Below are 25,222 nucleotides of genomic sequence, written 5' to 3' on the forward strand. Positions count from 1 at the left end.
GCCTATTTTTATCATTGGTTAATCTTGGCCTCTGCGTCGAGGGCTTTCTTGCTATGTGGGGGAGTGAAGCGAGGAGGTGAGAGGGATGTGTTGCGGCCTATTGGACGTACTGTCCGAGAAAACCGGAGATGAGGGAGGCGAGAGGCATTCTGAAGACGGAGAGTCCGAGCCTCGACTCTATCCGTGAAGTCAGTGATCATGTCGTCGTCTATCTCATCGTCCCAGCCCTTCACAGGAGTGTCAACAGAACGACTTCGGGGACGAGGGCCGGAGGACGTGGTTGTCGCAGATGTTGTCGCGATGGCAGGGAGGGTTGCCGGTAGGGTTAGTTTTGCAGACTCAAGCAAAGCAGGTTTGTGCGGATTGTGCTTGGAAGCCTCGGATCCTCCGTAGGTGAGCGATAGTGCAGTCGGAATCAGAGGCTTAGGCTCGCGGATAGGTCGATCGAGCTTAACGTTGCGGTGGGGGTGACGGGATCGCTTGTTTGAGGTCTTAGAAGTCTTGGACGGATCGGAGGAGTGCGGGCAATTGGCTTGCAGGTGGCCGATCTTGTTGCATCCAAAGCACGTTCGGGTTTCGGCTGGGCGCTTAGTGCACTGGGTGACTTCGTGTCCCATTTCCTTGCAATAAGTGCAGTGGGAGCCCATCGAAGGCCACTTACCGAGTATCTTTTGCGTAGCGTCGTATGCTATTTGGTACGTCAGGGAATCGGATGGCACCTCGTCAGTGGGGGTGTTGGCAAGGACAACATATCCAGAGCCGTCAAAAAACCCATACGTTTTGTGAACGGCGATCTCACGCACTTTACCAAAAGGAGACATACATTTCGTGAGCTGTGTAGCAAGTTCCGGATAGGGGACACGAGGAAGCTTGGTCAGGAAAACACGGCGAACAATTGTGCCAATGGGAACAGCCGGTTGAGCGGGAAAAGATGAAACGCCGACTACCAAAGGATGAGAGCACGCTCTCTCACAGTCAGCACTGGTAGCCAGGTGGAGCTCGCATGTATCAGGGGAAGAGCGAGATCCAAGAGTGATTCCCATGTTAACTTCGCGAGGGTAAGCTGCGAGAAGGGCTCTCCAGAAAGGGTCGAAGTTGGGTGACGTTTTTGGTGGGGCGGTAAAGAATACAGAGAACTTAGAGGACCCTACACGCCAGGTACGTGGGGTTGTGTTATTTGTAGAGCTAAAGATAACATGTGGTTGCTTTTCGGTGAGTGGAGGTGCATTCTGTGTAGCTACTTGTGAGTATAGTGGTGTCAGAGTAGGTGAGATTGGTGTGAATGAGGTTGCCAATGGTGGAGATGAGCCAGTGGTGGAGGGGTTTTTGACCCCTGGTGGTTCCGGAGTGTTAGTGGAAAGAGCCATGCATCAGAGATGTAGATTCAAGTCTCAATATTTCTCTTCCCCTGCTATTAAATTGGAACACCGCACTTTTTCAAAAGTCAAAAACTTTGTCGGAAATGTCACTACAAACAAGCTGCTCACACAGTTCTTTTCAGAAACACTTTCTCCGTGTCCATAAGCGACGGTTTTTTTGTATTGACATTTCCGACAAAGTTTTTGCCTTTTGAAAAAAATATCGGAGTCCAATAATTCTTCCTGATTATAAGAAAAATACACTATAAAGGAGTATTTTTGGGTTTTCCAAAATGCATAGTAGTTAGTATTTACGATTGTTTCAATTTCAATTTCAATTTCCCAATATCTGTTTCCTATAGATTCGCACATCAAACACTTTGATCTTCTTCATTGATCTTCTTTACTTTTTGTTTTAATTTATTTTCAGACCACCAATTAAGTCTCTGGTAAGCTTTGCCAGCTTTTTATTGAACTTCTGCTCCCACCGTCTTTGGTGGGTTTATTGTTTTTATAATAAAGTTTTATATTAATCGTATCACGATTAGCTTTGAAAATATATCAGTACCTCAGAATTTTAATTGAAGAGAGCATCATTATAATTAATCAGAATACGAAATGTTGTCCTTCAACCTTTCCTTACAAAACTTGTGACAAAAACACGAAACGCAAACATGAAGATGCCTCATCTGAAAATTCAGAAAGAGAAAAGAAGGCTTTAAAGAGTAAGTATCAAACGTATTCATTGCTGATGAAAAGAAGTATACGTTATTTTTTGGAGATCCTCACCTGCAATTCTTCTGAATTTTATTGTCGTGGGCTAACGGTGGGCCAAAAAAAGCTTGCTTACTTATTATATTTACAGCCAAAAACTAAAGAAAAGATCGCCATAACCGTCATCTATTGAAAGGACAGATGCTCTCAAGAAAACCACCAGAAACATCAATACGTTGTAGTCGCGTTATCAGCCAATAGATTCTGAATCCAGTGCCTTGTATGCCCAGCTTTGTATGTATTTCAAATGGCTTCACTTTCTTCAAACAAAAGTAAAAAAAAAAAAGCTATTATCACAGAGTAATACCGGAAATTGTCGCTTCTAAAGCATATGTCTATCACAAACTCAAAGAACGTCCTTTTGCCGCATCGTTGAACAGAAAGCATTTCAATTCTTTATGAAAAAAAGTCCTTATATCTATTAACACTAATCAACCTCTAATATTCGGAAAAAAGCTCCAAAAGATTCAACCGCATAAGACGACAGCTTTAAACTTTGTCAGCACCGTAAAGGCAAGGATAAAAGATGGTATTTTTTGTCCTGTCAGATATACCGATAAACGTGGGTATCGCTTTTTTTCTCTTCTACCTGTTTATTCGTTTCAAATAAAATCGGTTCAAATTGACGCTCAACATTTCGGAGACTAGTAAAAGAATCTGGAATTGAAGAATATCTTAAAGGCTCTAAGAACGAGGAAATGTTGTCTTATTTTTATTACAAGCTTTTCGATTCCTCCAATATTGGATTTAGAGCCAGAGAGAGTCTTTCTAATAGTAGAAAGGCATTCAAGTAAATCATTATCAATGACTTTTAATAGTATTTCAAAATTAAACAGTTAATATTAGGAACATTGTATACTCTGATGGCTATTCAACATCATTTCTGTTCTCAAGAACCACAAAGAAAAGCAATTCCAATGCCTCCCAAAAAAAAGCCGTCCGATTTTCGGAATGAAATCGAAGATGGATGTCAAGTCTGGGGCTTGGACCATGGGAAAGCAGTATTGCAGTGCAAGTAAAGCGTTTTCAAGGTTATTTGGAATTAGGATGTGATGGCCGTAAAGAACAATGGCGCTTGCTTGTCCCCGTTCCAGCGCCCTCCATCGTCAGAATAATTATAATCAGTGTGTATTATTGATATAATTCTTTGACACACCCTTACAGGTAAATTCAGCAATTGTTTAATACATTCATTCCATTTCTCTAATTTCAATTTTTATTCTTATTTTATCTAAAATAGGCAAACAAACCTTTTAAACTACTATTGTAATTCGTCCAAAAAAAATACTAACATCATCTAACTCAATTGTGCGCCTTGTATAGTGCGTTTTACTGTAAGCAACTCTAAATACGAGTAATTAAGCCATTGTTCTCTAGCTACCGCAGAAAGGTTGTAACAGCTTATTTCAGGCCTGTCTCTTGTATTGAATTGCTTACTAAACTGATGATTGATGGTATGGTTATAACCAATTAATGGTGTTCGCTAGTTACTTAGCAAACTCATTCAGGAATAGAAGAAAGTTAAAAGCTAAATATATAGTTAATGGCCTACTTTATATAAAAACTATTTACCGTCATTTTTACTCTGTACTAAAAGCATAATTTGACTTTAATTATTTGCAGCGTTCTAGTGGGGGGAAGGGGAGATGTATTCTAAACTCTATACATTATTATATGCATACATACTTTGGAAATTAAATGCTATCATGATATTCAATTGTACAATACAACTATAGACGAGCCCAATAAATGATATATGCCTGATATTTAAAGTGTCTTTTTAGTGTTTTAAAGAAATAGATTTTCTTCTGTTTTGTAGTGAGTATATATATATATTGCTCACAAAAAATATAACTATGGATATAAGGGTGCCAATGACAATGCCACTAACAATAATTTATTGACCAAAAAAAGTAGTGAGAAAAAAAAAGACAACCCAGCAAGTCTTAGGGTGAACCTCGAACAGAATTCCATAATCCAGCAGTCAAAATCCCTTTGATATTCTGTATTTTTGCTGGACGAGCAATGATTGAATAAAGACCTTTATGAAATGTAAAATATTAGTACTAATATACAATGTTTTTTTCGCTATACCTACTTCTGTCAAAATATTCCTTAAGATGAGGGGATGTAGCCACCTGCTCGTTTAGCTCAGTCGTACTCTCAGCAAGAGCAATGCTCTTACTAGAGCAATAACGCTTGTGTTCATCTAATACGTGCTTGTACAATGTCTTTGGTAATTTTTGTACCATCAATCCACGGAATTTCGGATTCAAGTTTTGCTAATCGCCGTTCATTTATTCAGTAATTTGCCAATATTCTATTATATAAACTCATACATATTACCTGCAAGTTTCCATTACTCAACACATCGACATTTGGCAGGTCATCAAGTAGACTGAAATAGAGACGATGAAATTGGCTGTGCTGAGACTGGACCATACCAGCAACCTTGTATGGGTTGGTCGCTGTTCTAAATATCCCAAGATCGCCCACATAACTTATGCCCGCCACTCTCTTATAAAACTCATCCTCGGTAAACTGTTCAGGTAAAGTCAATAGAGCTACGCGCACTGCCTCAGTAAGATTGACTTGATTTGCCAAGCGAACTCTCGAATCGTCTCTCAATATCTTGACCTTGTGTGTGTGTTATTTTAGATGTTACCTGTTATTGAATACAACTATTGACTTACAGGCTTTTGCATTCTTCCAGAAAGAAACAGGGTATCCCAGTCAATAAGATCTCTGCACAAGGTGTCAATCGAAACAATCCCATATTTTATAGCCTATAATGCAAGACTAAATTAACAAGCCTAATCCCTGAGAGATACACATACCATGCCATCGATCTCTATGTAAGGATTAAAGTAGACGCCCGCACCCACTTTCTCTTGAATCATTGCTACTGAATTGGCACCTAAAAAACGTAAAGCTGAATAGTGGTGTGGATTCTGCTGGATATTCAATGCATGCCAATGAGCAGGATGAGATACACCAAAGATAAAGTCCAGTACTCTCTTCCTCTACAAAACAAAACAAAAAACAAATACACGCATCAATAAACTCTGATTGTATTTGTTTTTGCCAATTTCCATTCTTGTATATAATTTACCTTGCCATCATCTTCGGTGTGTTTAAATACACCACTTCCATAGGCCACAGCATATCGGATCGGAGCATTGAATCGGGTTAGAACTTTTTTGAGTTGCTGCTGAAGCTCTTCATTAATCGTAAGATATTGATTTGTGCCAAACTCGGGTGCGTCGGGAATATTTGACAAATGGAACTGGTACTTTCTCAGTCGAGCAAATTTACGGCGCCCTTCTTCGGTAAAAGGCGTCTCGGAAGATTCATGCCGAAAACGGTGTTCCTGTGGTTGTTGCTGTGGTCGCTTAAGATTTGTGGAGTAAAAGTCTGGTGGTGTGTTTGGAGGCGCTTCAGGAGGTGTAGAGGTTGAATTAGAGCGTCTCGTAAAGCATTGTACAGTTGGACGCGCCAGGTAGAAAAAAGAAGATGACTTTTTTTATTTTTTAAAATATAAATACATATATGCATAGATAAATATAAATATTAGATTTTGCGTATGGGAATTATCTTAGGAAATAATAGAGCTGTTTGATCTGTTCTATGTGAGGTACCTTTAAGCATTTAGAAGATAACATGGCTGGTAAATTTTCAAAAGAGAAGAATAATACAATATGTATGTACGTGTAAAGAAAGAAAAAGAAAGAGAGAAAGAGAGTAGTATGGCTTACAATGAACGAGGGTCTTGTTGCCTAACGATGTGTTCAAGACCACAAGTCACGGCAATTATCCCGCTGAGCCCAAAAATAAAGAAAAAGGCGAGCGTTTTTTTTTAAAAGTCTTACATTTACAAAGTAAGGATATTTTGACTCAATTACATAGTTTTTTAGTCCTTTTAAATAAGATTCACATCGTATTTTAGTCTCAAAAGTCTCTAGCCTTATCATGAGAACGCATTTCTGTGGTTCTTATATTATACAATACATATAAAGCATATGCCCTAAATGTATGCGTTTTTTATATATAAAAAGGCACTTGTACTCAAACAAATAGCCTTTTTTTACAGTGAAACTAAGATACCATTATAAATTCTGAAACATTATATGTGACGTCTAGTATTATAAGCACTGGTCCTTTCCAAAGGTTCCCATTCTATTTCTTGTGCACCTACAAGTAATTAACGAGTTTTAAAAGGTTTTCCAGAACATTAACCTGGCACAAAGCTGTTTAGTATATAACCTCGGCTATTCTACATGTATAAAGCTTTATAAGCAGGTGTGGGAGTGATATATTTATCTTTAAGAAGAGAGAAAATGTATTTTATAAAAGCTTTCTGTCATCTTGGTTTATATGTGTATAAAAAGCCTACCTTAATCGAAAGAGGATTAATGTAAAAAAAAATTGGTCTATTGACGTTGAACAACAAAACACCGAATGTGCGGGGCTATCCTTATTTCCACCATTATTTTATTACCGTGTAACTTCTAAAAGCCATCATATTTATACCTACACATATTCTATCTCTTAATGTTTAGACCCAAAGGTAACAAAATAGATTAGATATATGGTGCAAATCAGCAATAAGTTTATTTTATTTTCTAGTTAATAAGGTTCTTTTTTCTTTCATACAATTTAGTTTGCTCTAAATACAGGCCGAGAAGCAATATATATATATATATACTACATATACTCAATTCTTAAAGCTTTGCTCCTTCCAATTGTCTTGTTGCAGAAGATACAACATGTCGCTTAAGATAGTCATTGACGAACATTTCTTCAGGATCCAATTGATCACGAACTTTCAAGAAATCGTGAAATTTGGGATAGGATGCTTCAAGGTCCTTTCTTGATTGACCATGTGCCTACAGAAAAAAAAGCACGTTTAACCCAAAGAAATTCTCGTTTTTTTTTTAAAAAAAAATAGTCACTTTACCTTTGCCCAGTGAGGCCTACCGCCAAATGAACGCATGATATCTTCATATGCCTTCCAGTACTTTTTGTACGGAACTGGATTGCCATAAGGTCTTAAGAATATCATTAGTCCACTGTAAATTTTAAGTAGTATTTGCATATTTACCTGTACATAATTACACCAATGTAGCATGTCTTTCTTCCATAAGCTGGGCTCAACCAAATATCATCTTCGTCTACAAAGCGGATCTCCACAGGGAAATGGACTTTGAGATCATTCTGAGTAATAAATATATCCAACTGACGCAATGCTTCTGGTGCATCGTTCCAGTCAATTGCCCACTCGTTTACATATTGAGGAAAGAGACAATCAAAATTGAAGACCTTGTTAGAATCATCAACAACATGCTGTTCACGAGAATGGACGGTCTTAAACATCAATTTTGTAATGGCGGGGATCAATGCGGGCTGGTAACGCGATGTGTTGAGCATAGCCTCGTAAACGTGTACGCCAAAACCACGCTCAATTAGCCAAGATGTTGGTTTATGTTCCTTGGGTTTTGTGGTTCGGTTTGCACGCCACACAACGCAGTCATCTGTGTGAGGATACCACCAAACACGAACATGCTCCGCAGAGTGAATAACATTAGTCCAGTCTGCCAACACATCTGGAAACTTGTATGGACGTTGGATAGCCTCAAGACGGAAATCAGGCTCAGCTTGCAAAGTAACCTTTGTAACCACTCCAAGAGCGCCTAGATTGCAACGAGCAGCATTGAAAATATCAGGCTGTACACTAGAGGAACAATAGACGACCTGGCCATCCGCTGTCACTAATGTTATATCAAGAATCTAAAGATGGTTTAGCGCATTATGTCAAGTATGTATACACATATATTTACAATTGACTTTATTGAATATTATACATAAATGGAAACTTGCTCTTACCAAGGTAGACAGACAGCCGTAATGAGCACCTGTGCCATGAGTTGCTGTTGCCATTACACCAGCAATACTTTGATCGGAAATGGATCCGAGATTACTCAAAGAAAGACCATTTTCTCTCAATACAACATGCAATTTATGCAACGAAATGCCTGCTTCGACAGTCATTGTGTGCTTTTTGTCATCAACAGTAAGAACTGTGTCTAGTTTATCAATGTTGATAAGGAATCCTTTCGTGCAAGCTAAATCAGATGGAGAATGACCACTTCCGCACACTTTCACATTTTTTTTGTATTTTTTGGCAAGAAGGACAATCTACTTTGACATGTAAGTTAATGAGCCAAATAATATAGAGTCACTTACCTCAATAACTTGCTGTTCTGATATAGGTGTAAAGTAAAGCTCGCTGGTGCATGAAAATGTTTTGGCCCAGTTTTGAAAGACATGGTCTTCCTCAGCGATATCTTGAAGGCGTGCAGGTAACTGATTCTTTCCGATGCGTTGTGACATGATGAAAGTCAAAAAAAAAATATAAGAGTAGTACGCACAGACGAAACAGGCCTTTTTTTTTGTATGATCTTTAAAGTCGAATTTCAGAGTCACATTGCGCAATCAAAGAGCATAATTGTATTTTGATGGGTTTACCTTATCTGAGTCAAAGTAACTGGTACAGAGATGATAAATTAATTGTAAAAAAAAGTTGGTAGAAAATGTAGCCAAACAATAATAGATTATAACAAATATCTTATATAAAGAAAAGTGCAAAGTATACCATCTTATGAATTGATTGTTAACTAGCATGAAGGAGTTGGGTTAACGAGGTTAATAATCAAATAAAAGTATAATGGACAGAATGTCTTCTTTTATCAATACTGATAAGAAATTAACTGATAAATAAGTAAATAAAGACCTTGTTGTATACTTCCTTTGACTAACTTTTCACAGTTTCTGTGAAGGTAATCATCAGAATAATTTAATTTAGCATTAAAGTCAAATATTCATTTTCACTGTGTTTTGGAGTTATATTTAACAACTCTTGGACAACTTCTATATCTTGGTATACATTGATTACAGTATAGTATCACAATCAATGACACCTGTATAAAATAAATAATTTAATAAAACCTTGATTTTTTTGTACGTATATAAAGAAAATTCCTATAGATATCTGAGGCGATCAAGTAAAGAGTAAATTACGACTCTCTTTACCGACCATGCAGCTCATGTATCTCCTCTTCAGGTTGCGAGTTCAACTGGGTATAAGTCCCTGTCCTTCCTGATCGTCGTGATATCCAAGCCATCAAACTTCTCATACAATCACTCTGTTCCATATCGTCTATTGCCTCATCAGTTGTATTTGATGTCTCTATACGTGCCATGTAGCGTAATACATCCTTGATTGTGACCAAACCAACCAATTTTCCACCTTGTTCAAGCAGAACCACACGAGGACTAAATATAAATAATATATATATATATATCAATACACAATTGACAATATATAATGGTATTTTTTTACCCTAATTGCTTAAACATATCCATAACCGTTTCAAGATAAAGCTTTGGGTGGACTGTGATAGGTGTCTAGCGATATTAAAGAAAAAGTCAGAGTGAATAAAGCTTAGAACAAAGAGCCCAATTTTTTCTTACTTGGTCAACATAAGGCCCAAAGTCCAAGAAATCAGAAGACCCGGGTATTACATGGTCCACATCTGATGTACTTGTCAAAACTTCTGGATCTTCATTTGTATCTGGGCTAAATCGAACACCTGTAGTGTCATGAGCTTTATAAACAGACCGAGCCTTGTCTGATTTAGAGTTAGAAAACTGTGATAAATGAACCGGTGGACAGGCTTACCAAGAAGATAACGAAGCTCTGAACGACCGATATAACCAATGAATGCCATGCTCTTATTGTCTTGAACAACAGGGAAGCCTTGGAAGTTTGTGTTCCGCAGAATTTCATCTATTTTTTTTTGTAAGAAACATTGCTTTTTCTGCTACCAAAACTTACCGATCTCTTTGAATTTCATTCCAGTAGCCGTCATTACGGTCATTTCGGATTGCATTACATGAGAAACTAGATAGAAAATCATATTAGTGTGGTCTTTAATTTATTTTGAGTAATCGTACCTGGAACACCAAAGACATGATCTTCTTTGTCAAGGAACGGGTAACCATTGAGTCTAATATAACGATCAGCGATACCATCAGCTCCAAACCAATCTCCAACAGCGCGTGTAATCATCAATGCAATCTAGAATTTATGTTTAGAAAGTTCTTTATCAATCAAGCGGCATGTATCAGCACGTACCATAGTAGGAAGAATATAAGTAATCTGTCCTGTCAGCTCAAACATAATGACAACCACAGATACTATAAAAAATATTAGTTTAACGTAAAAATTATTTAAATCAATGAATTACCAGTGATACGCATTACTCCACTATTAAGAACATACAATATAAGCATAATTTTATTTCCACAGACACACAAGGAGTTTTTACTTACCAGAGAGCAGCTGCTGCACCCAAAAAGGCATAAGTACCGGGAGTAATACACTACATAAAAGCCGGATTGTCAGATAGATTAATTCTTAAATAATATGTACTTACCGGCATATCTGGATTACAAGAAGCAAACAAAAAGAAGTCTGGGTTGGAGCTAAAGAATAGGGTTAAGCTTTTGCAAATAGTAATAATAATAAAGATACCTACACTTGCCATGCCTTTACCAACAATCCAATCATACGTCCGAAAGTAGCTCCAATAGCCATAGAGGGGACAAAAATACCGCACGGAACCTATAAATAAGATTAGTGTTATGTTTCACTAGCTTTATCTATTGTTACTCACTCTACAACCATAAGTCACAATTGTTCCAATAGTGCGCAAGACTGTAGCTACTAACAAAAGTACCACAAGGCGTCCCACCCCATTTGTTCTAGAGTTTATATTAGTCAACTTGTTGATTTCTCCCGAAATAGCAGTAGCTCAAGACTTACTCGCACAGTCCGTAATAGTTTTCACCTTGGGCACCTTCACATTCCCTGAATAAAATACCCATAATCTCTGTCATGTCGATACGCATAAACACATTTGGATAGGCTATCAAAGCCGTAAAAAAGGCCAGAGCTGCAGCTTCAGATACACCATAGTTTTTTAGGTATCGTTTTCTTAATTGAGCCACAATAAGGTTGAATTTGATAACAAGTGCACCATAAAGACCCTATTGAGATTGGTAGAAGGGAGGTCAAAAGAATAAACTTTAGTGATTACATAGATATCTCTGACTTACTCCAAATATACCAATCACCACGACAAAAAGGTATTCAAAGAAATGCCATTCTCTGTCATAGCTCACTTGGAACATGACTAGTTTTCCTGTGCGGAAAGGATTCATAGCCTGAAGAACCATAGTTGCAATCATGGCACAGAAAAAACTTTTCCACATTGTTCGATTAGGGAATGTTGAGCTCATTTCTTCCAGAGCAAACAAAACACCACCAATAGGCGAACCAAATGCCACTGCGACACCAGCAGCACTTGAGGCTGTTAATATTTCACGCATCTCGGCTACAGATCACACGCAGATTACTTATAAGTCTTTTGCAGATTCTGCTGCTGTTGATTCGTCTCTTTACCTTTACTTGTCCTGAATTTCTGGAAACAGCGGGATATAACATTTCCAACACAACAGGCCATGTGAACAGAAGGACCCTCTTTACCGATTGATAAATTAGAAGCTACTGCCATGGTCTAAATCATGTTTACAAGCAATATTAAGTTGGCTGTTTTATTTATATGTTACCATTTACTTCATACCTACCAAACCAACACTTTTCATCATCAGTGTCCAACTTCCCAAGAATCCACGCATGACAAAACCAGCTATTTTTTTTTTAAAAAAAAAAGAACGTCTTGAGTTCACATGTTTGCTTACACCATACAGCTCTTGTACTTACCAAGAATACACTTAATTTCAGATATACCCGATCCAGCCGCATATGGTGCAAACACCTTTACTAGATAAGCGCATGTTGTCGCAAACAACGTCTTTTGGATATCTTGTTTGTCAATGTTTCTAATCCTCGGAATGCTACACTTACTGCCCAAAAAACATAAAAAATCCACTTGACTACAAAAACATCTGGACCCATATGTAGTGCCTGACTCCAATGGATCCAATTCTCACAACTTCCATCTATGGCACATTTTTATTTTGTCAGTTTTACTTTAGAACCTTTATTTTTTGGTATAGTACTTGTCTTCAAAATAAATTCAGGCACCCAGATTACACTAACGTATGTACATGTACGTATGCTTACCCCTCGCTTCGATTTCCCAGCAACAGAACTTTTGGTTTAACCACCAAGCTTCTGAGCAATAGCCAAGCTTGATATCAGACAGCCAGTCGGTTACAATGGCAATCAATGCCGAATTAAGACCAATTGCAGCCCCTAATGAAATTAAGAAGAAAAATTAGAATGAACAATAGTCCATTGAAGTTTGGTTGCTGGTACATGCCAACTAAAGTCACTACAATCCAGGTCTGAGTGGTTTCATAGGTAAGTTTACGCCAAGCCCTCCATGAGGTATCATTTCTGTTCTGTGTTTGGATAGATGACTGGCGATAACGTTCAATGATGGCATCCTTGACCCAGTCTGAATTTAATTTAACTTATTGTTATTAAGCAATAATTGTCTCTTTTTTCTTCTTATTGTGTGCTTGACTTGCCAATGGTGCTAAAGTCTTCATAGCGCCTGATCTGGGCCAGCTCTTCTTCTAATTGTGCTGTCGAAGTACGCGCCTGTGTCATGGCGAATAGGGAGGAGAGAGGACGGAAGTAAATCCTTGTGCAGCGATTGGCTGATATGCTCTATTTTCGGTCTGTTGGAATCGAACATTGAGTTCTTTTTGGGATGGCTTGTTTTTTTTCCTTGATTTAATCTTTAATTATTATTTACTTGGTTTATTTATATTTATTGGAATGCATTACCAAAAAAAGAAAGAAATAAAGAAATAAAGGAAAGGAGAAAGGAAGGATGAAGGGTTAAAATGCAGGGTGAAAGTTTTATTTACAATGACAGTGAGTTCGACTTAAGGTCGGTAGGGTGGTGGAGAAGAAGATGAAGACCCAAGGGTGGGAACCGAAGTATGCTGAAGTAACCTAAGTTGATCCTGGATACTCTGTGATGTTTCCGAAGGCTCTTTACTTTGTTGTGGCTCGTGGCAAAAGTCTGTGGCAAATTTGTCAAAGCGGGTCATGACAGGAGTAGGCATAGGTGCATTTTCTGAATCGTTTTGTTCAGTTTGTCGCTTGCGGTTGCGTTTGCGACGGTATATTACAAAAACCACAGCAGCAGAAATGACTGCCCCCAAGAAACCGAATACAGCTGCTAGAACATGCACAACAATCGATGCTGGTTTGTGGTTTTCTGTATATGCTTCTTTAAACTGGCCTAGCACTACTTGGCATATCTGATTTTCACACAGTCCAGAGTCGCATTCATTTGATAGCGTACACGTAGAATGGGACTTTAGGCGGTGCTGACAAGAAGACTGATCGTCGATGGTTGCACAATAAAGGTTGGGGCCGCATGTGCTGAGTGAATTGATGCCGATCGGTGGCCAAAGAATAAGTGTGGTATTTTTGTTTGTTGATGGGGTTTGGAGATTTGGTATTGGTGCTTTCTGACACACTTCACCAGCCACATTGGAGAGAGTTCCTTCGTAGGTAGGACTGTCTTTGGGACCCTTTAATATCCATCTGTGTACAATAGTTAGTACCAGTAAAGACTAGCATTGGTGTGTCGCTGAGTCCGACTACGCATGTACTGTATTAGTTACTATCGCAGGCAACTTACTGGTTCGCCTGAGAAGGCTGGCAACGAGCATAATGGGGTGTGATCGTGCAAACATCGGCTGGGTTTGAGCAAGGCCAGCTACACTCAATTTCAACTGTTGAAGGAGTTTTGGCTCGAATACTTTGAGCACAAAGAAGCAACGAAAACGAGAGCCATACGATATGAAAATATCTCATGGCCTATAAAGTAAAAAGAAGGAGAAAAGAAAGAATGGTGGCCAGAATTGATTTTTTAAAAAGGGGCGGGACCCTAATAAGTGGTGTGGAAGGTAAAGAAGGTCAGGAAGGGTGATTGAGCCAAGGATGTCGGAAATAGCAGGAGACACGCGAATGACAAGACAATAGAACTACAGTAATTAACTCATTTTGAGTTTGTCCCATCCCAACCCAGGTTTTGTTTTACCCAAGCATCCCGCTTTAGTATGGGCAAAAATGAGTTAGTATCACCATTCTCTTTGAACGAGGCACCCAAAATATATACACCACTTAAAGAAGCTCTACCCAAGTCGGTCATTCGGCATGAACCGACCGGCTACCTAACCAGAAGGCCCTTGAAGCCAATAAGAACAACTCTGCATTCTTTCGGACCTTTGGGTGTCTGTGCTTAATTCTGATCAACGCCTCTCCTCTCTGGCTGACCCTCAAAAAATTAGGCTTTAAAGCATGATGTCAATGTACTTTCAATACAGTTCAGCACAAGTAGATCTTTGCGAACCAACTTTATAATTTAAATATTTAAATACATATATAAATGCATTATATGCAGAGTAACAATTTCTGGCTTATGGGTTTGTTGCACTTTTTCTTTTGTTTTATTTAAAACCCCGCCCATGACAATGTAAATACCTCCTCTCGTTTCTCGGTAACTGAAGCTAGCACAAAAGTCTTTTTGACATTTGTAGCTAAACGGCCCTTACCAATAAGGTCTATTGCCTTTATTTCATCATCCCTTTCTACAGCTTCAACTATACAATGGCTGTGAAAACGCATAGGATCACCCGGATAGGTCAGAAAGTCTCCACCAAATTTTGTTCCTCTTGTAATATAAAAGCCAAGATTCCACAAATAAGCGTAAACCGAACATTTGATACGATCTTTAGCTGTCCTGGGATACTCCCATGATTCAATAACTATAATATCTAAACCGCGTGCGTATGTGTTATTTATTTATTTATTATTTTTTGTTAGATAGATTGCTACAACCTTACTTTTAGACAGAGCCAAAGTGACTTCTTCTGGCATCAACAGAAGAGGGAGACCGTGAAAGGTGTTTTGCAAGGGAAGTCGGGGTAATGTACCAACTAATGCCCCGACCATACGATGATCGCATCTCAGTCGTTCGACATCTACAAAACGATGTAAGTTTAATACATATTTTATTATCTTATTCTTCTTCTTATAAAATGCATGCCTTTGACATCAAACACAAGGGATTTTAATCCACACAAGTGAACAACAATAGGCTCCATTACCAGGATGGGCACAATAGACAACGCTTCCTGAGAAGTCACGTATTAATCAACAGTCCCTAATTATGTATCTCTTAATTTTCTTCCCAGACGAGTTTGAATTCTCAAAATCTATGGGTTGAAGTTAAAACTTTTACTGTAGTCCGTGTCCCCCCACACATAATCTTGTTTTTACCTTGTTTTTGTATAGCGTACTGGTGATAGATCAATTCTGTGGGAACTTACGATTGAATATCATTATTGATACTTTATCCTACAACTTTTCAAAGCCCAAACTCGGTCCGGAATAAACCAAGGAAGTCCATGACTATATTCTACGCTTACTGATGATAGTGACTTTACCAGCCCAATCGATCTATATTTGATCGATGCTCACAAAATATGTGCACAGAATACGGACCATTGTTTTCCCGTTTTCTGCAATCCTCAAAGTATGTCAGGGCAGATTTCTCGTCTTCGCCGTTTCCAGCGCGCTTATCTTGCTCAGTGACTATCGATTGTTTTTGTCTTCTTATCCTTGATCACCTACCTCTAAAAAAAACGTATTGGCTTAAAAAGAAAGTTTAGTTATTAATTATCTATCCGTTCCTGAAGGTGTGGGACTATTGATTACAGAAGAATTGCGTATAATTGCGCAATAGAAAGAGTTGAATAGTCTCAACTCCTTCGATAATACGCATCCATAAAAGGAAATTGAACGACGCCATTATCTATTTAACCTCATTCAATACGCTTTTTAGCTTCTACTTGTTCATTTTCTTCTGAAAGTATATTTACGATGGTTGCAAAGACAGAGTTTAAAGCTGCGTGGGCTATAGTCCTAACCAGTACCAATAACTATGTAAAAGGAGTTATTGCCTTGGCAGAAGCGTTGCGTCATGTCCATAGCAAATATCCACTTTTGGTGCTTCACACGGATGCAGTATCTGACAATGCTCTAAAGTTACTCGAGCTAGCAAATTGCACTCTCAGGCGTATCGACCCGATCAAACCAAAGGCAAAGATAGATTACTTTGCTGAAAGGTTCATTGATACTTGGACTAAGCTTGGAGCATGGGGTCAAACAGACTATGATCGTCTTGTTCTATTGGATGCAGACATGCTTCCATTTCAAAATATGGATGAGCTTATGACAATGAAGCTTAGAAGCAAGTATTGGGTAGCTGCCTGCCATGCATGTACCTGTAATCCACAAAAGATTAAGGCATACCCGTCTGATTGGTAAGTTACTCTTTCTTTCTTTTTGATATATATATAAGAGAGAGAGAGAGAAAATTGAATATTCAAGAGTGTAGTATGTTAATCTCGAATATATAGGGTTCCGGCAAATTGTGCTTACACACATATCCAAGGAGATTTTCCGATCAAGCCCACTCGCCACTACTTTAACAGTGGACTTATTGTGCTCACACCATCTCAAAACTTGTTTACCGACATGTTAGCTCGTCTTCATGCTACTCCCGATCTTAGCATTTATCCATTTCCCGACCAAGATTTCCTCAATGAAGTTTTTTCTGGCTGCTGGGTCACTCTTCCCTATATATATAATGCCCTCAAGACTCTTCCTCAGGCCCATCCTTCTCTATGGCACACCTCTGACCTTAAAAATGTGCACTATATCCTCTCAAAGCCCTGGGATACAGATGACAGTTCAATGAAAGAGGATGATAAGATATACTACTCGCTCTATAAAGTCTGGTGGAGCGCATATGAGCGTGCCATAGAACGCCTTCCATTAAATAAGGCACTGGTTGCCTTTTAGACACTCTTATTCTTATATTTTCCCTTATATTACCCATCTGTTTTTTTTTCTAATTTAAATACCACTATAAACTAACATATTTGCTACTATTCTCACTTGTCGTCATCATGTCGTGACTATGCCACCATACATATACAAACATCATCGGCTAGTTTTCCTTGTCTTTATTTTATTTTTTTGTTTCTTGTCAATATATCTAATAATGGTTCATCTATCTAAAGTTCGTCAACTCATACCTCCCCTTTCGGGAGAATTACACAAGGGGCAAGCAGGTAAAAAAAGAAAAGACAAAATAAAGCTAAGAATGACATTCCGAACTCATCAACAATGAATGCCAAGGTCGTATTGGAATCGTGGGGGGTTCTGAAGAGTAAGTCGTAATGCCCGACTGAGTAAATACTAACAGTCTGTAGTTATACTGGGGCACCTTATTTCAGTGGAATCTCTGCCATGAAGCTGGTGTGTCATTATAACTAGTTTCGCACAATTCATGTTCTGTACTTACATGTATTTGACAGGGTGCTGACTTGTGCCACATATTCTGTGAGCCTGGAGCAGGCACAGCAATTAAGGTAAGGAAATATGAAATATAATAATAATAATAATAACCTAAATGTGATGTCAGTCTGATTTCTGTATTATTCACTGACATGCATTTTTATTAGGCTTATTCTCCAGGCAAGATTTTTATGCCTAGTATACTAGTTTGATATTAATACATTTTAATAAATTTTAGACCTTATTGTGCATCCTTATATGCGTACTGAAGAGTGAGTACCGTTTTTTCTTATTATTTTTTTCTTATTTTTGCTTGATTTATACTAGCGTGGTTAAAAATATATTTTTTGGTAGTAAGAAAGACATACCTGGATCCAGTGTCAAGGAAATTACAGACCGCGTATCATCTGTTTTTTCTCGACTGCACGTTCTTGTAGTCGGCCCAGGGTTGTCTCGAGACAGTCTAATGCTGGCATCTACTAGAGAAATTATTGGAAAAGCGCGTGAAGAGAACATGGCTATAGTGATTGATGCAGTAAGTCCGTAGCTTATTTTAATAATAATAGAGCGTATACTGATAATGGACTCTAGGATGGTCTCTTTCTGATTCAACAGCACCCTAGTATAATACAAGATTATACCAAAGCTGTTTTGACACCTAATGTAGTTGAATTCAAACGTTTGTGTGAGGCAATGGTAGGTTTTCATAAATGTGAAACCTTTGTGTGAGGTTGATTACTGATATTACATAACCATTTAGAAAGTACCATACACTGAAGATAATAAAGGCACTATGGCCAAGAAGCTAAGTACAGCCTTGGGTGGAGTTACAGTAATACAAAAAGGCTCTGTAGATGTTGTCTCTAATGGAAAGCAAGGCAAGAAAAATATATATACAAAAGATAAAAGACTTGGAGATGCTGATAAATCATTTTTTCTAGTATTTACATGTGATAAAGAAGGTGGACTGAAGCGTATGGGTGGTCAGGGTGATATTCTATCAGGTGTGCTTGGAACAATGCTTGCTTGGGGGAAATCTTATGAAGAGGGCGTTTGGAAGTAAGAAAATAAGACGCAAAAAAATAGTACATTTTACTAATTTATATGAACCCAGGCATTCGAATGAAATCAAATCTCAAGATATACCTATGCTTGCAGCATGGGGTGCATGTGCAATAGTGAGAGAGAGCGGAAGAAGGGCATTTGAGAAGCATGGCCGTGCTGTCCTAACTTCGGATATGGTAAACGAGATTGGATCGAGCTATAATAGTTTTATGAAAGGTAAGAGTAATGGAATACTAGCATAAGAAAAGACGACTGTGTATTAATGAGTTGATGTATATAGACTAAAACGACACAAAAAAAACAATAATAAGTATATAATAAAATATAATATTTCACCTACAAAATCCAGTGGGCAAAAATTTACAATTTTTTTTTAAAAAAAAAACCTTGCGGAAAATGAAGTGATACATAAAGATAAATTACCAGAGTCATTGGATTATAAAAGGAATACAAATAACTACTAATACCAATATGCAAGATCTCTTTCTTCTTTCTACAACTTTTTATTATGGAAGCAAGGGAAAAGAGAATAATTGAGAATGCAAGAGACATAATAGCTTATCGTATTGAGCTTCAGTTGGATGAGATTGAGACGATAATGCGCTCTTTTGAACAAAATATCGAGTCTCCACAAAAGAAGCGAATAGTTAGTACTCGGTTGTGTATGCCCAGTCAACCTGTCGATAGAGAGAGGCTAGAACAGGCAGTTAAAGAACAAACACATGCACTGCTTTCTATTTGTGCAGCACGCAAGTACTATTGAAGATATTTTATAAAATAAGAAAGCTAATAAAATACCAATCTTGCCTTTTCCTTGGGGTCTGGGATATATTCTTTGATAGTTAGGCTTTGGTTTAAATATGTAGCAATTAATGAAAGGTAATTGGCTGTTTTTTTATAAAGAATCTCTGTAACGTTTGGTACTATAGTTCAAGTTCAAAACGCGAAAAAGAGAGTATACCTCTTTTATGTAAAGGCAAGTGTTTGTATATGTATAATATCTGAGGCTCCACACTTATGTTTAAGAATAAAGTTAATCTCGCGGCTACTTCAAAAGCAGAGGATCAAGCTATGAAAGCGTTGGATGGGGTTGTCAACTTTCATCTCAAATGTGGAGCTTTATATAAGTAATAAACACACACACACACACACACATAAAGGATATGACATATAGTTTAATAAGTAACCTATTTATTATTTTCAGAGCATACGAAGATGATTCAAGATCTCCAGAAACTATATCACAAGCTTATCAAAAGTAACAATTAAAATGATAAACACTTTATATATTGATTGCATGATGCATTTTTGTGACTAGATCCCAAAGCTCAATTGAAATAGTCTTTGCCATCAAATTCCTTCATTCTCTGGAAGAGATTGGAAGTGCATGTAATGTAATAGCTCACACAAAGTTAACTTACCAAACATTCTTATTCTTTTGTAGATTTATTGTTTTGGAATGTGTCTCAACAACTGTACAAAGCTTGCCATGGAAAGATAATATAGTACTCTGAAGGTGTTTTAAGCACAATTGTTCCCTGTGGATCATTTTGTGTATATTATAAACTTATAAGGTGTGTATGTATGTTTTTTGTTTTGTTTTGAGGAATATAATTCATTCTAGCTTATATATCAGTACGTCAAGTTCATGAATAATTGTAATCCAATTATCCCAAATCGCTTTCAGGTCAATTTTGATACGATAATGTATTTAGTTGCCCGGGGCGTTATAAAAGATATATAAAGCTTACGGATACCCAGTCGTAGCTTTTTTTAATCACAGTATAAGATAAAATATAACTTACTTTACATTATATTTACTGGGTAATTAGATTGAGCTATTATCCTTTAACTTTACGGACAAGATCTATTCACTAGGAATCTATACGGTTTGTTGCTTTTTTTTCGGCTTTATTTTTCTTATATCATAATAAGATAAGATCTAATGAAATTAAACATATGAGTGAAAAATTTTTGGCTATTAACATTATATCCAAACCTCTACCATCTTGGCTAGTATATTTCTCAGATAATAGTTTAATCGAATTTAGAGACCATTATATATTTCTTCATCAGTAAACAGCACGATTATCGGGCAGAAGTCTTTAATAATACTGTTGTTATGATTTTAAGCATAATAATTTATAATTCCAACAACTTATTTGATTACTTGATTACTTTGGGGGTTTTTTTAATAGAAATTTAATTGGGCTCGGCTTGTTCCTGTATCTCATGGTGCAAATTATAATGACTCAAAGCTTTACGTCAAAATGGATCGGGTCAATCACATGTATTCTGTGCACAAGGATTCAGATCTTGGAAATATCTACAAATACTTTTGAGACTAGTTCATTCGATGCACGTATTGTTCTATGTTTTTAATTAATTTTATAAACTTTGGTGAAAACTTGATAAAGTAATAAAGCGTCTGTTCTTTAGTTAATGAAAGTAGATTTCAATATTACAAAGGTTGAATGGCTCAAAATTGTAAGCATTCTTTTGAAATTGAAAACGATGACCAACTATTAACATTTAAAGAATTGAACTAGATAAGAAAACTTTTATGCTTTTCTTTTTAATTTTCAACGAAATTTCTTTTATTTATGACAAAATGTAGAAGAAGCCTTCGAAGGCTTATCTTTATTATTTGATTTAAAGATTCGCCTTCTTTGATATGAAGATTTGATTCCTCCGAAAGAAGTTACGAGTTGGAATACACTCTCTAGAGTTTGTATCTAAATAAAGAAGACCGACTATAGAATACGCTCTTCCTTCTAACTATAAAACTTAAAGTTGGACCTGCTCTTGAAATCAATTAAAAATAATCAATATATTATGACTGATCTCTTTTAGATAGATCTATGTCATCCAGTTTTTTTCTTCTAAAAGAAATACTAATACCGGTGCAGAAGGGTATACTTTTTTGAGCTTTAATAGTGAAATGTAAATAGAAACAAACAAAAAATGGTAGGAGGAGCCGCCTAAGCTGTACTACCTAAAAGATATAAAAGAGGGGGAGGAGAATCGGAAGTGCATAAAAGGAATAAACAGAATGCATAAGCGGCTTATTACTGTTCTACTGGGATATAATAGATCACGATACTATTTCCCAAGCCTTTGAACACTCGTGTGAAACTGTGACCGCTGGATTTAATTTAAAGAAAATGTTCGTTAAATATGGTTGGTGCTGTATCGTTATTATAATTGACTGACAAGATTAATAATGAAGCGCGGTATTCTCTCTTTATATTGCAAATTCACTTCTCGTTCTGCTACTTATACTTCTACTGCTGTTACTTCTATGTCTGCTGATGCCAATATTACCGTTACAAACACTTCTATTACAAATACTATCCCCAAAAATACAGTCACCGCCACTGATGATATTCTTGTATCAACCTTTAATAATTCAAGAATACTTAAGATTCCTTTTGAGATCCTTCTCTTAATTGCTTCTAATTTCAGTGAATATGATATGGAGCACTTTAGCATGGTAACTCCCGCAAAATCAATATGTATCAAACTCTAATTGCTACATAGACCTGTCGCAATTTTAGACAGTTGAGTTTGGATCAAGAAGTCTGGAAAGCTATGTACGAGACTCGGTTTATGACTGATAAAGATACCGCTCTTAAATACACTGCCAACTCATTATGGAAACAGAATTATCTCAAAAAAGGTATATATCTTATGGTTATTTATGAATTCGATGTTTTAATGATAATTGAATATGTGCACACACGCACATGCGCACATCAAAACATTTCTTGCTATATTGTTTCTATATTTTGTAATGACTTTTGTGCAGCTACTCCAAGACTTTCAGCTGTAGATGACATGGAGATATCACACATGAATACGGGATATTGGAATACTATGGAAACCGAATCCAGTATTTATGGCCATGTAGCCAAACTAAATGTTGTATCTTGGTTCAAGGTAATTTCAATTAAAGTACAATTCCAAAAAATAAGTAATGATAGAATTGGTTGAATAATCTTGTTAATTTTTCTTTAAGATTATTGGAAGCATGGAGTCTGTTCCTCTGGGAGCATATAAAGTTCAATGGAGAATGCGTGTTACTAGTGTTGGTCAACATGATTCGGTCTTTAAGTTTAGGATTTCATTAAAGGTAAAGTATCTATTATGACAATATTACTGGTAGTATTCATATTATATGACATATCCACATTTTATAAGTTTGAAAAGCTCATGTTCTTTTGTATTTAGGAAATTTATGATTATGCACCAATAACTGATGATACATATACTATGCCTTATGCATTTTATAAAGATCCTTTAATAGTCGATTGTGGATGGCTAGTCATTACTCTACCTGGAAGATTTGTTATAAGCAACAAACAGAGATTCTCAAAGGTTTACTTTAGCCATGATGATATAAGCTCGTCATCAAAATGGGGTCTGGTAAAGTAGAAATATACATCCTATACCTTATATTATTTCTTTATTTTTAAAGCATTAAGTATCAATAACAATAATTTGTTAGTCAAAGCGCTCACCTCTTTTTCTTTAATTTTTTTTAAAACAGGAATTCGACTGGGTACGGCTTATTCCCACATCGCCTACAGCTAAATATAATAACTCTAAACTATACGTCAAACGAGACGATTACAACCGCATGGTTTTCGTAAAAGAAGACTCAATTCTAGGAAATATCTACGAATTTCAAGATTAAAATATGTATTTTTTTGGGAAATAGATGTTGCTTCACTTTGTACACATATTGTCATTAAGTTGTTAAAGGTCAATCTTGAAAGCTAAACTTAATAGAGAAGGGGAAAAGTGAGAATGGTGCAAATTTGCTAAATCCCCTCCCCCTCCACCTTCTTCCATGAGAATGTTAGATTCAAACACGTTTCTGTAAGTCACCGGTTGGAGAACAGATTGACCTGTTTGATTTGCAGTATATTATTAATCCTTTCTTTAAGATTTTTGGAAACTTTAAATCTTTTCTTTCAGGAATACACAAAATTCAATGGCAAATGCCTATGATCAATCCTATTAACCACAAAGTCTTTATATTCAGAGTTTTATTAGAGGTAAGAAAGGAAGAAGAAGAAAAATACATATTGACATTTCTATTATTTGAAGCCACTGCTTTTGTATAAGCTGTACGAAAGCTTATATATTCTAACAGGGTATTTACTTTATAGATAAAATATCATATAAGACCATTATCCCATAAAGATGATGGTTGCATATATAATTATAAAATGGCTCAGGTCAAATAAACTTTGGTCATACAAGACCAGATCACAGTGTATAATGATTCTTACTGTGTAAAATACATATGGACATATTGTATGTATACAAATTAGAGACTTGAAATGAAATGTTTTAGACAGGCTCTATGATATTCACGTTGTACTCAGCTCAGATATGTTCCTGTCTTCTTATCTTTATAATAATTATAAAGCCGATAACATAATAGAAAAGCAGAAAAAGAAGAATCCAAAATCCAAAATATATATAATCTTTACATGAGTTTATGACCAGCAATCTTACGGGGACGACATTTTCAGGATGGGGCACTACCTTTTTTTGCCGGACTAATTCATTGTGACTACTTGTCCGAGGTCCGAGGTATTTTCTCCAATCCTTCAGGGCAAAACGATGTGTCCTGAAATTCTTAACTCAATATTTAAATAGAAAACCTTCTTTTCTATTCTATACTCATCTCGTAAGAGCTACTAATCAATTGCACTTAAAAATATTATTTTTTCTCGGAGATAGTAAAGAGATTACTTTGCTCATTGCAGATTAGCAATTAGAAATCATGATGTTAATAAGTATTCTCTAGAAATCACTTCAATATGAATCCTATCAATAAAGAAATCCGCTTTTTCAATGGAAAGGAACATTATCCTGTCCAACAACCTCTTCCTGTCTCACCAGTTAATGGTTACAGTGACATGACAATGGCAATTTCAAAGATGCAGGAATATGCACTTGCCAACAATTTTGCACTTGTAACTAGAGATAGTAAACCAACTCGAGTGTATTTGAAGTGTGCCAAGGGCGGTCATTATAAGAACACGCGGAAAATTGAAGACAGCGAACGCAAGAGAATTCCGTCTAGTGGAAAGACTGGATGCCCCTATCTCTTGAAAATATCATACAAGAAGGCCGCTAAAGGATATCTTCTTTTGAAAGCCACCAATGAGATTGAAAGCTACCACAATCACCCTCTTGATGATGACTGCCTGGAATCTACCTTGAAAGGTCGTTTGTCAAAGGTTACTGTCGATGATGCTAGGGAAATTATGAAGCTTGTTGAGACCAAAACCAAGACTCGTGAGATCCAAAAGGCGATCAATAAAGAGGATAATGTCAGCCATAAGTTGTATGTGAATGACATCAACAATATCAATGCTGCTTTTGCTCGTGCTACTGCTTCCACTTCTCAGGATGCAGGTACTGAACTCGTTAAAACCATGGAAGCTAAGGGATATCTTGTACGCTATGACGCCGGCAAATATGGATCTCTTGAAAGAGTATTTTTCTCGCACCCAAAGATACTAGAAAGAGC

The 25,222-nt window shown here is 36.9% G+C and overlaps 10 protein-coding genes across 10 annotated transcripts; 4 read left to right on the plus strand and 6 right to left on the minus strand.

The window, feature by feature from the left end:
• Window positions 1-11: 11 nt before the first annotated feature.
• On the minus strand, window positions 12-1,367 carry PHYBLDRAFT_167555 (CCHC-type zinc finger transcription factor; the record flags this gene model as incomplete). Its single annotated transcript, XM_018435669.1, has 1 exon — window positions 12-1,367. The coding sequence occupies one exon, from the start codon at window positions 1,365-1,367 to the stop codon at window positions 12-14; it is 1,356 nt and encodes a 451-aa protein (XP_018292169.1).
• A 2,629-nt stretch (window positions 1,368-3,996) lies between these two features.
• On the minus strand, window positions 3,997-5,794 carry PHYBLDRAFT_181116 (hypothetical protein; the record flags this gene model as incomplete). Its single annotated transcript, XM_018438420.1, has 7 exons — window positions 3,997-4,173; window positions 4,231-4,414; window positions 4,479-4,769; window positions 4,826-4,918; window positions 4,970-5,155; window positions 5,245-5,649; window positions 5,771-5,794. 7 exons carry the CDS (start codon window positions 5,792-5,794, stop codon window positions 4,079-4,081), a joined length of 1,278 nt encoding a protein of 425 aa, XP_018292170.1. The 3' UTR covers window positions 3,997-4,078.
• Window positions 5,795-6,714: 920 nt separating this feature from the next.
• PHYBLDRAFT_177426 (hypothetical protein) lies at window positions 6,715-8,547 on the minus strand. The gene is made up of 5 exons (XM_018437884.1): window positions 8,376-8,547; window positions 8,016-8,327; window positions 7,234-7,919; window positions 7,090-7,180; window positions 6,715-7,018 (listed from the first exon to the last, which is right to left on the minus strand). The coding sequence occupies exons 1-5, from the start codon at window positions 8,520-8,522 to the stop codon at window positions 6,854-6,856; spliced, it is 1,401 nt and encodes a 466-aa protein (XP_018292171.1). The 5' UTR covers window positions 8,523-8,547; the 3' UTR covers window positions 6,715-6,853.
• A 557-nt stretch (window positions 8,548-9,104) lies between these two features.
• On the minus strand, window positions 9,105-12,831 carry PHYBLDRAFT_177427 (hypothetical protein; the record flags this gene model as incomplete). The annotated part of the gene is made up of 21 exons (XM_018437885.1): window positions 9,105-9,464; window positions 9,532-9,596; window positions 9,663-9,820; window positions 9,871-9,978; window positions 10,027-10,092; window positions 10,146-10,269; window positions 10,327-10,388; window positions 10,439-10,458; window positions 10,524-10,573; window positions 10,628-10,676; window positions 10,730-10,815; window positions 10,868-10,955; window positions 11,017-11,240; window positions 11,310-11,587; window positions 11,656-11,770; window positions 11,841-11,902; window positions 11,977-12,067; window positions 12,121-12,215; window positions 12,340-12,471; window positions 12,539-12,676; window positions 12,750-12,831. The coding sequence occupies 21 exons, from the start codon at window positions 12,829-12,831 to the stop codon at window positions 9,218-9,220; spliced, it is 2,340 nt and encodes a 779-aa protein (XP_018292172.1). The 3' UTR covers window positions 9,105-9,217.
• A 146-nt stretch (window positions 12,832-12,977) lies between these two features.
• PHYBLDRAFT_186702 (hypothetical protein) lies at window positions 12,978-14,392 on the minus strand (the record flags this gene model as incomplete). The annotated part of the gene is made up of 3 exons (XM_018439271.1): window positions 12,978-13,782; window positions 13,880-14,058; window positions 14,282-14,392. The coding sequence occupies 3 exons, from the start codon at window positions 14,390-14,392 to the stop codon at window positions 13,113-13,115; spliced, it is 960 nt and encodes a 319-aa protein (XP_018292173.1). The 3' UTR covers window positions 12,978-13,112.
• Window positions 14,393-14,434: 42 nt separating this feature from the next.
• PHYBLDRAFT_186703 (hypothetical protein) lies at window positions 14,435-16,146 on the minus strand. The gene is made up of 6 exons (XM_018439272.1): window positions 15,724-16,146; window positions 15,672-15,702; window positions 15,523-15,567; window positions 15,351-15,377; window positions 15,087-15,224; window positions 14,435-15,017 (listed from the first exon to the last, which is right to left on the minus strand). The coding sequence occupies exons 1-6, from the start codon at window positions 15,748-15,750 to the stop codon at window positions 14,695-14,697; spliced, it is 591 nt and encodes a 196-aa protein (XP_018292174.1). The 5' UTR covers window positions 15,751-16,146; the 3' UTR covers window positions 14,435-14,694.
• Window positions 16,126-17,200, plus strand: PHYBLDRAFT_177428 (glycosyltransferase family 8 protein; the record flags this gene model as incomplete). The annotated part of the gene is made up of 2 exons (XM_018437886.1): window positions 16,126-16,568; window positions 16,665-17,200. 2 exons carry the CDS (start codon window positions 16,126-16,128, stop codon window positions 17,107-17,109), a joined length of 888 nt encoding a protein of 295 aa, XP_018292175.1. The 3' UTR covers window positions 17,110-17,200.
• Window positions 17,201-17,292: 92 nt separating this feature from the next.
• On the plus strand, window positions 17,293-19,026 carry PHYBLDRAFT_133176 (hypothetical protein). The gene is made up of 12 exons (XM_018429552.1): window positions 17,293-17,381; window positions 17,449-17,479; window positions 17,523-17,568; window positions 17,628-17,681; window positions 17,775-17,787; window positions 17,846-17,879; window positions 17,962-18,142; window positions 18,199-18,303; window positions 18,368-18,485; window positions 18,549-18,666; window positions 18,722-18,888; window positions 18,953-19,026. The coding sequence occupies exons 1-12, from the start codon at window positions 17,312-17,314 to the stop codon at window positions 18,955-18,957; spliced, it is 942 nt and encodes a 313-aa protein (XP_018292176.1). The 5' UTR covers window positions 17,293-17,311; the 3' UTR covers window positions 18,958-19,026.
• A 154-nt stretch (window positions 19,027-19,180) lies between these two features.
• Window positions 19,181-21,014, plus strand: PHYBLDRAFT_167563 (hypothetical protein; the record flags this gene model as incomplete). Its single annotated transcript, XM_018435670.1, has 9 exons — window positions 19,181-19,425; window positions 19,519-19,551; window positions 19,602-19,642; window positions 19,679-19,799; window positions 19,877-19,930; window positions 19,991-20,066; window positions 20,297-20,359; window positions 20,505-20,561; window positions 20,871-21,014. 9 exons carry the CDS (start codon window positions 19,181-19,183, stop codon window positions 21,012-21,014), a joined length of 834 nt encoding a protein of 277 aa, XP_018292177.1.
• Window positions 21,015-21,895: 881 nt separating this feature from the next.
• On the plus strand, window positions 21,896-23,368 carry PHYBLDRAFT_144593 (hypothetical protein; the record flags this gene model as incomplete). Its single annotated transcript, XM_018431247.1, has 6 exons — window positions 21,896-22,165; window positions 22,213-22,351; window positions 22,481-22,611; window positions 22,691-22,804; window positions 22,903-23,097; window positions 23,222-23,368. 6 exons carry the CDS (start codon window positions 21,896-21,898, stop codon window positions 23,366-23,368), a joined length of 996 nt encoding a protein of 331 aa, XP_018292178.1.
• Between the last annotated feature and the right edge of the window lie 1,854 nt (window positions 23,369-25,222).

Source organism: Phycomyces blakesleeanus (genome assembly GCF_001638985.1).
Source record: "Phycomyces blakesleeanus NRRL 1555(-) unplaced genomic scaffold PHYBLscaffold_9, whole genome shotgun sequence".
NCBI lineage: Eukaryota > Fungi > Mucoromycota > Mucoromycetes > Mucorales > Phycomycetaceae > Phycomyces > Phycomyces blakesleeanus.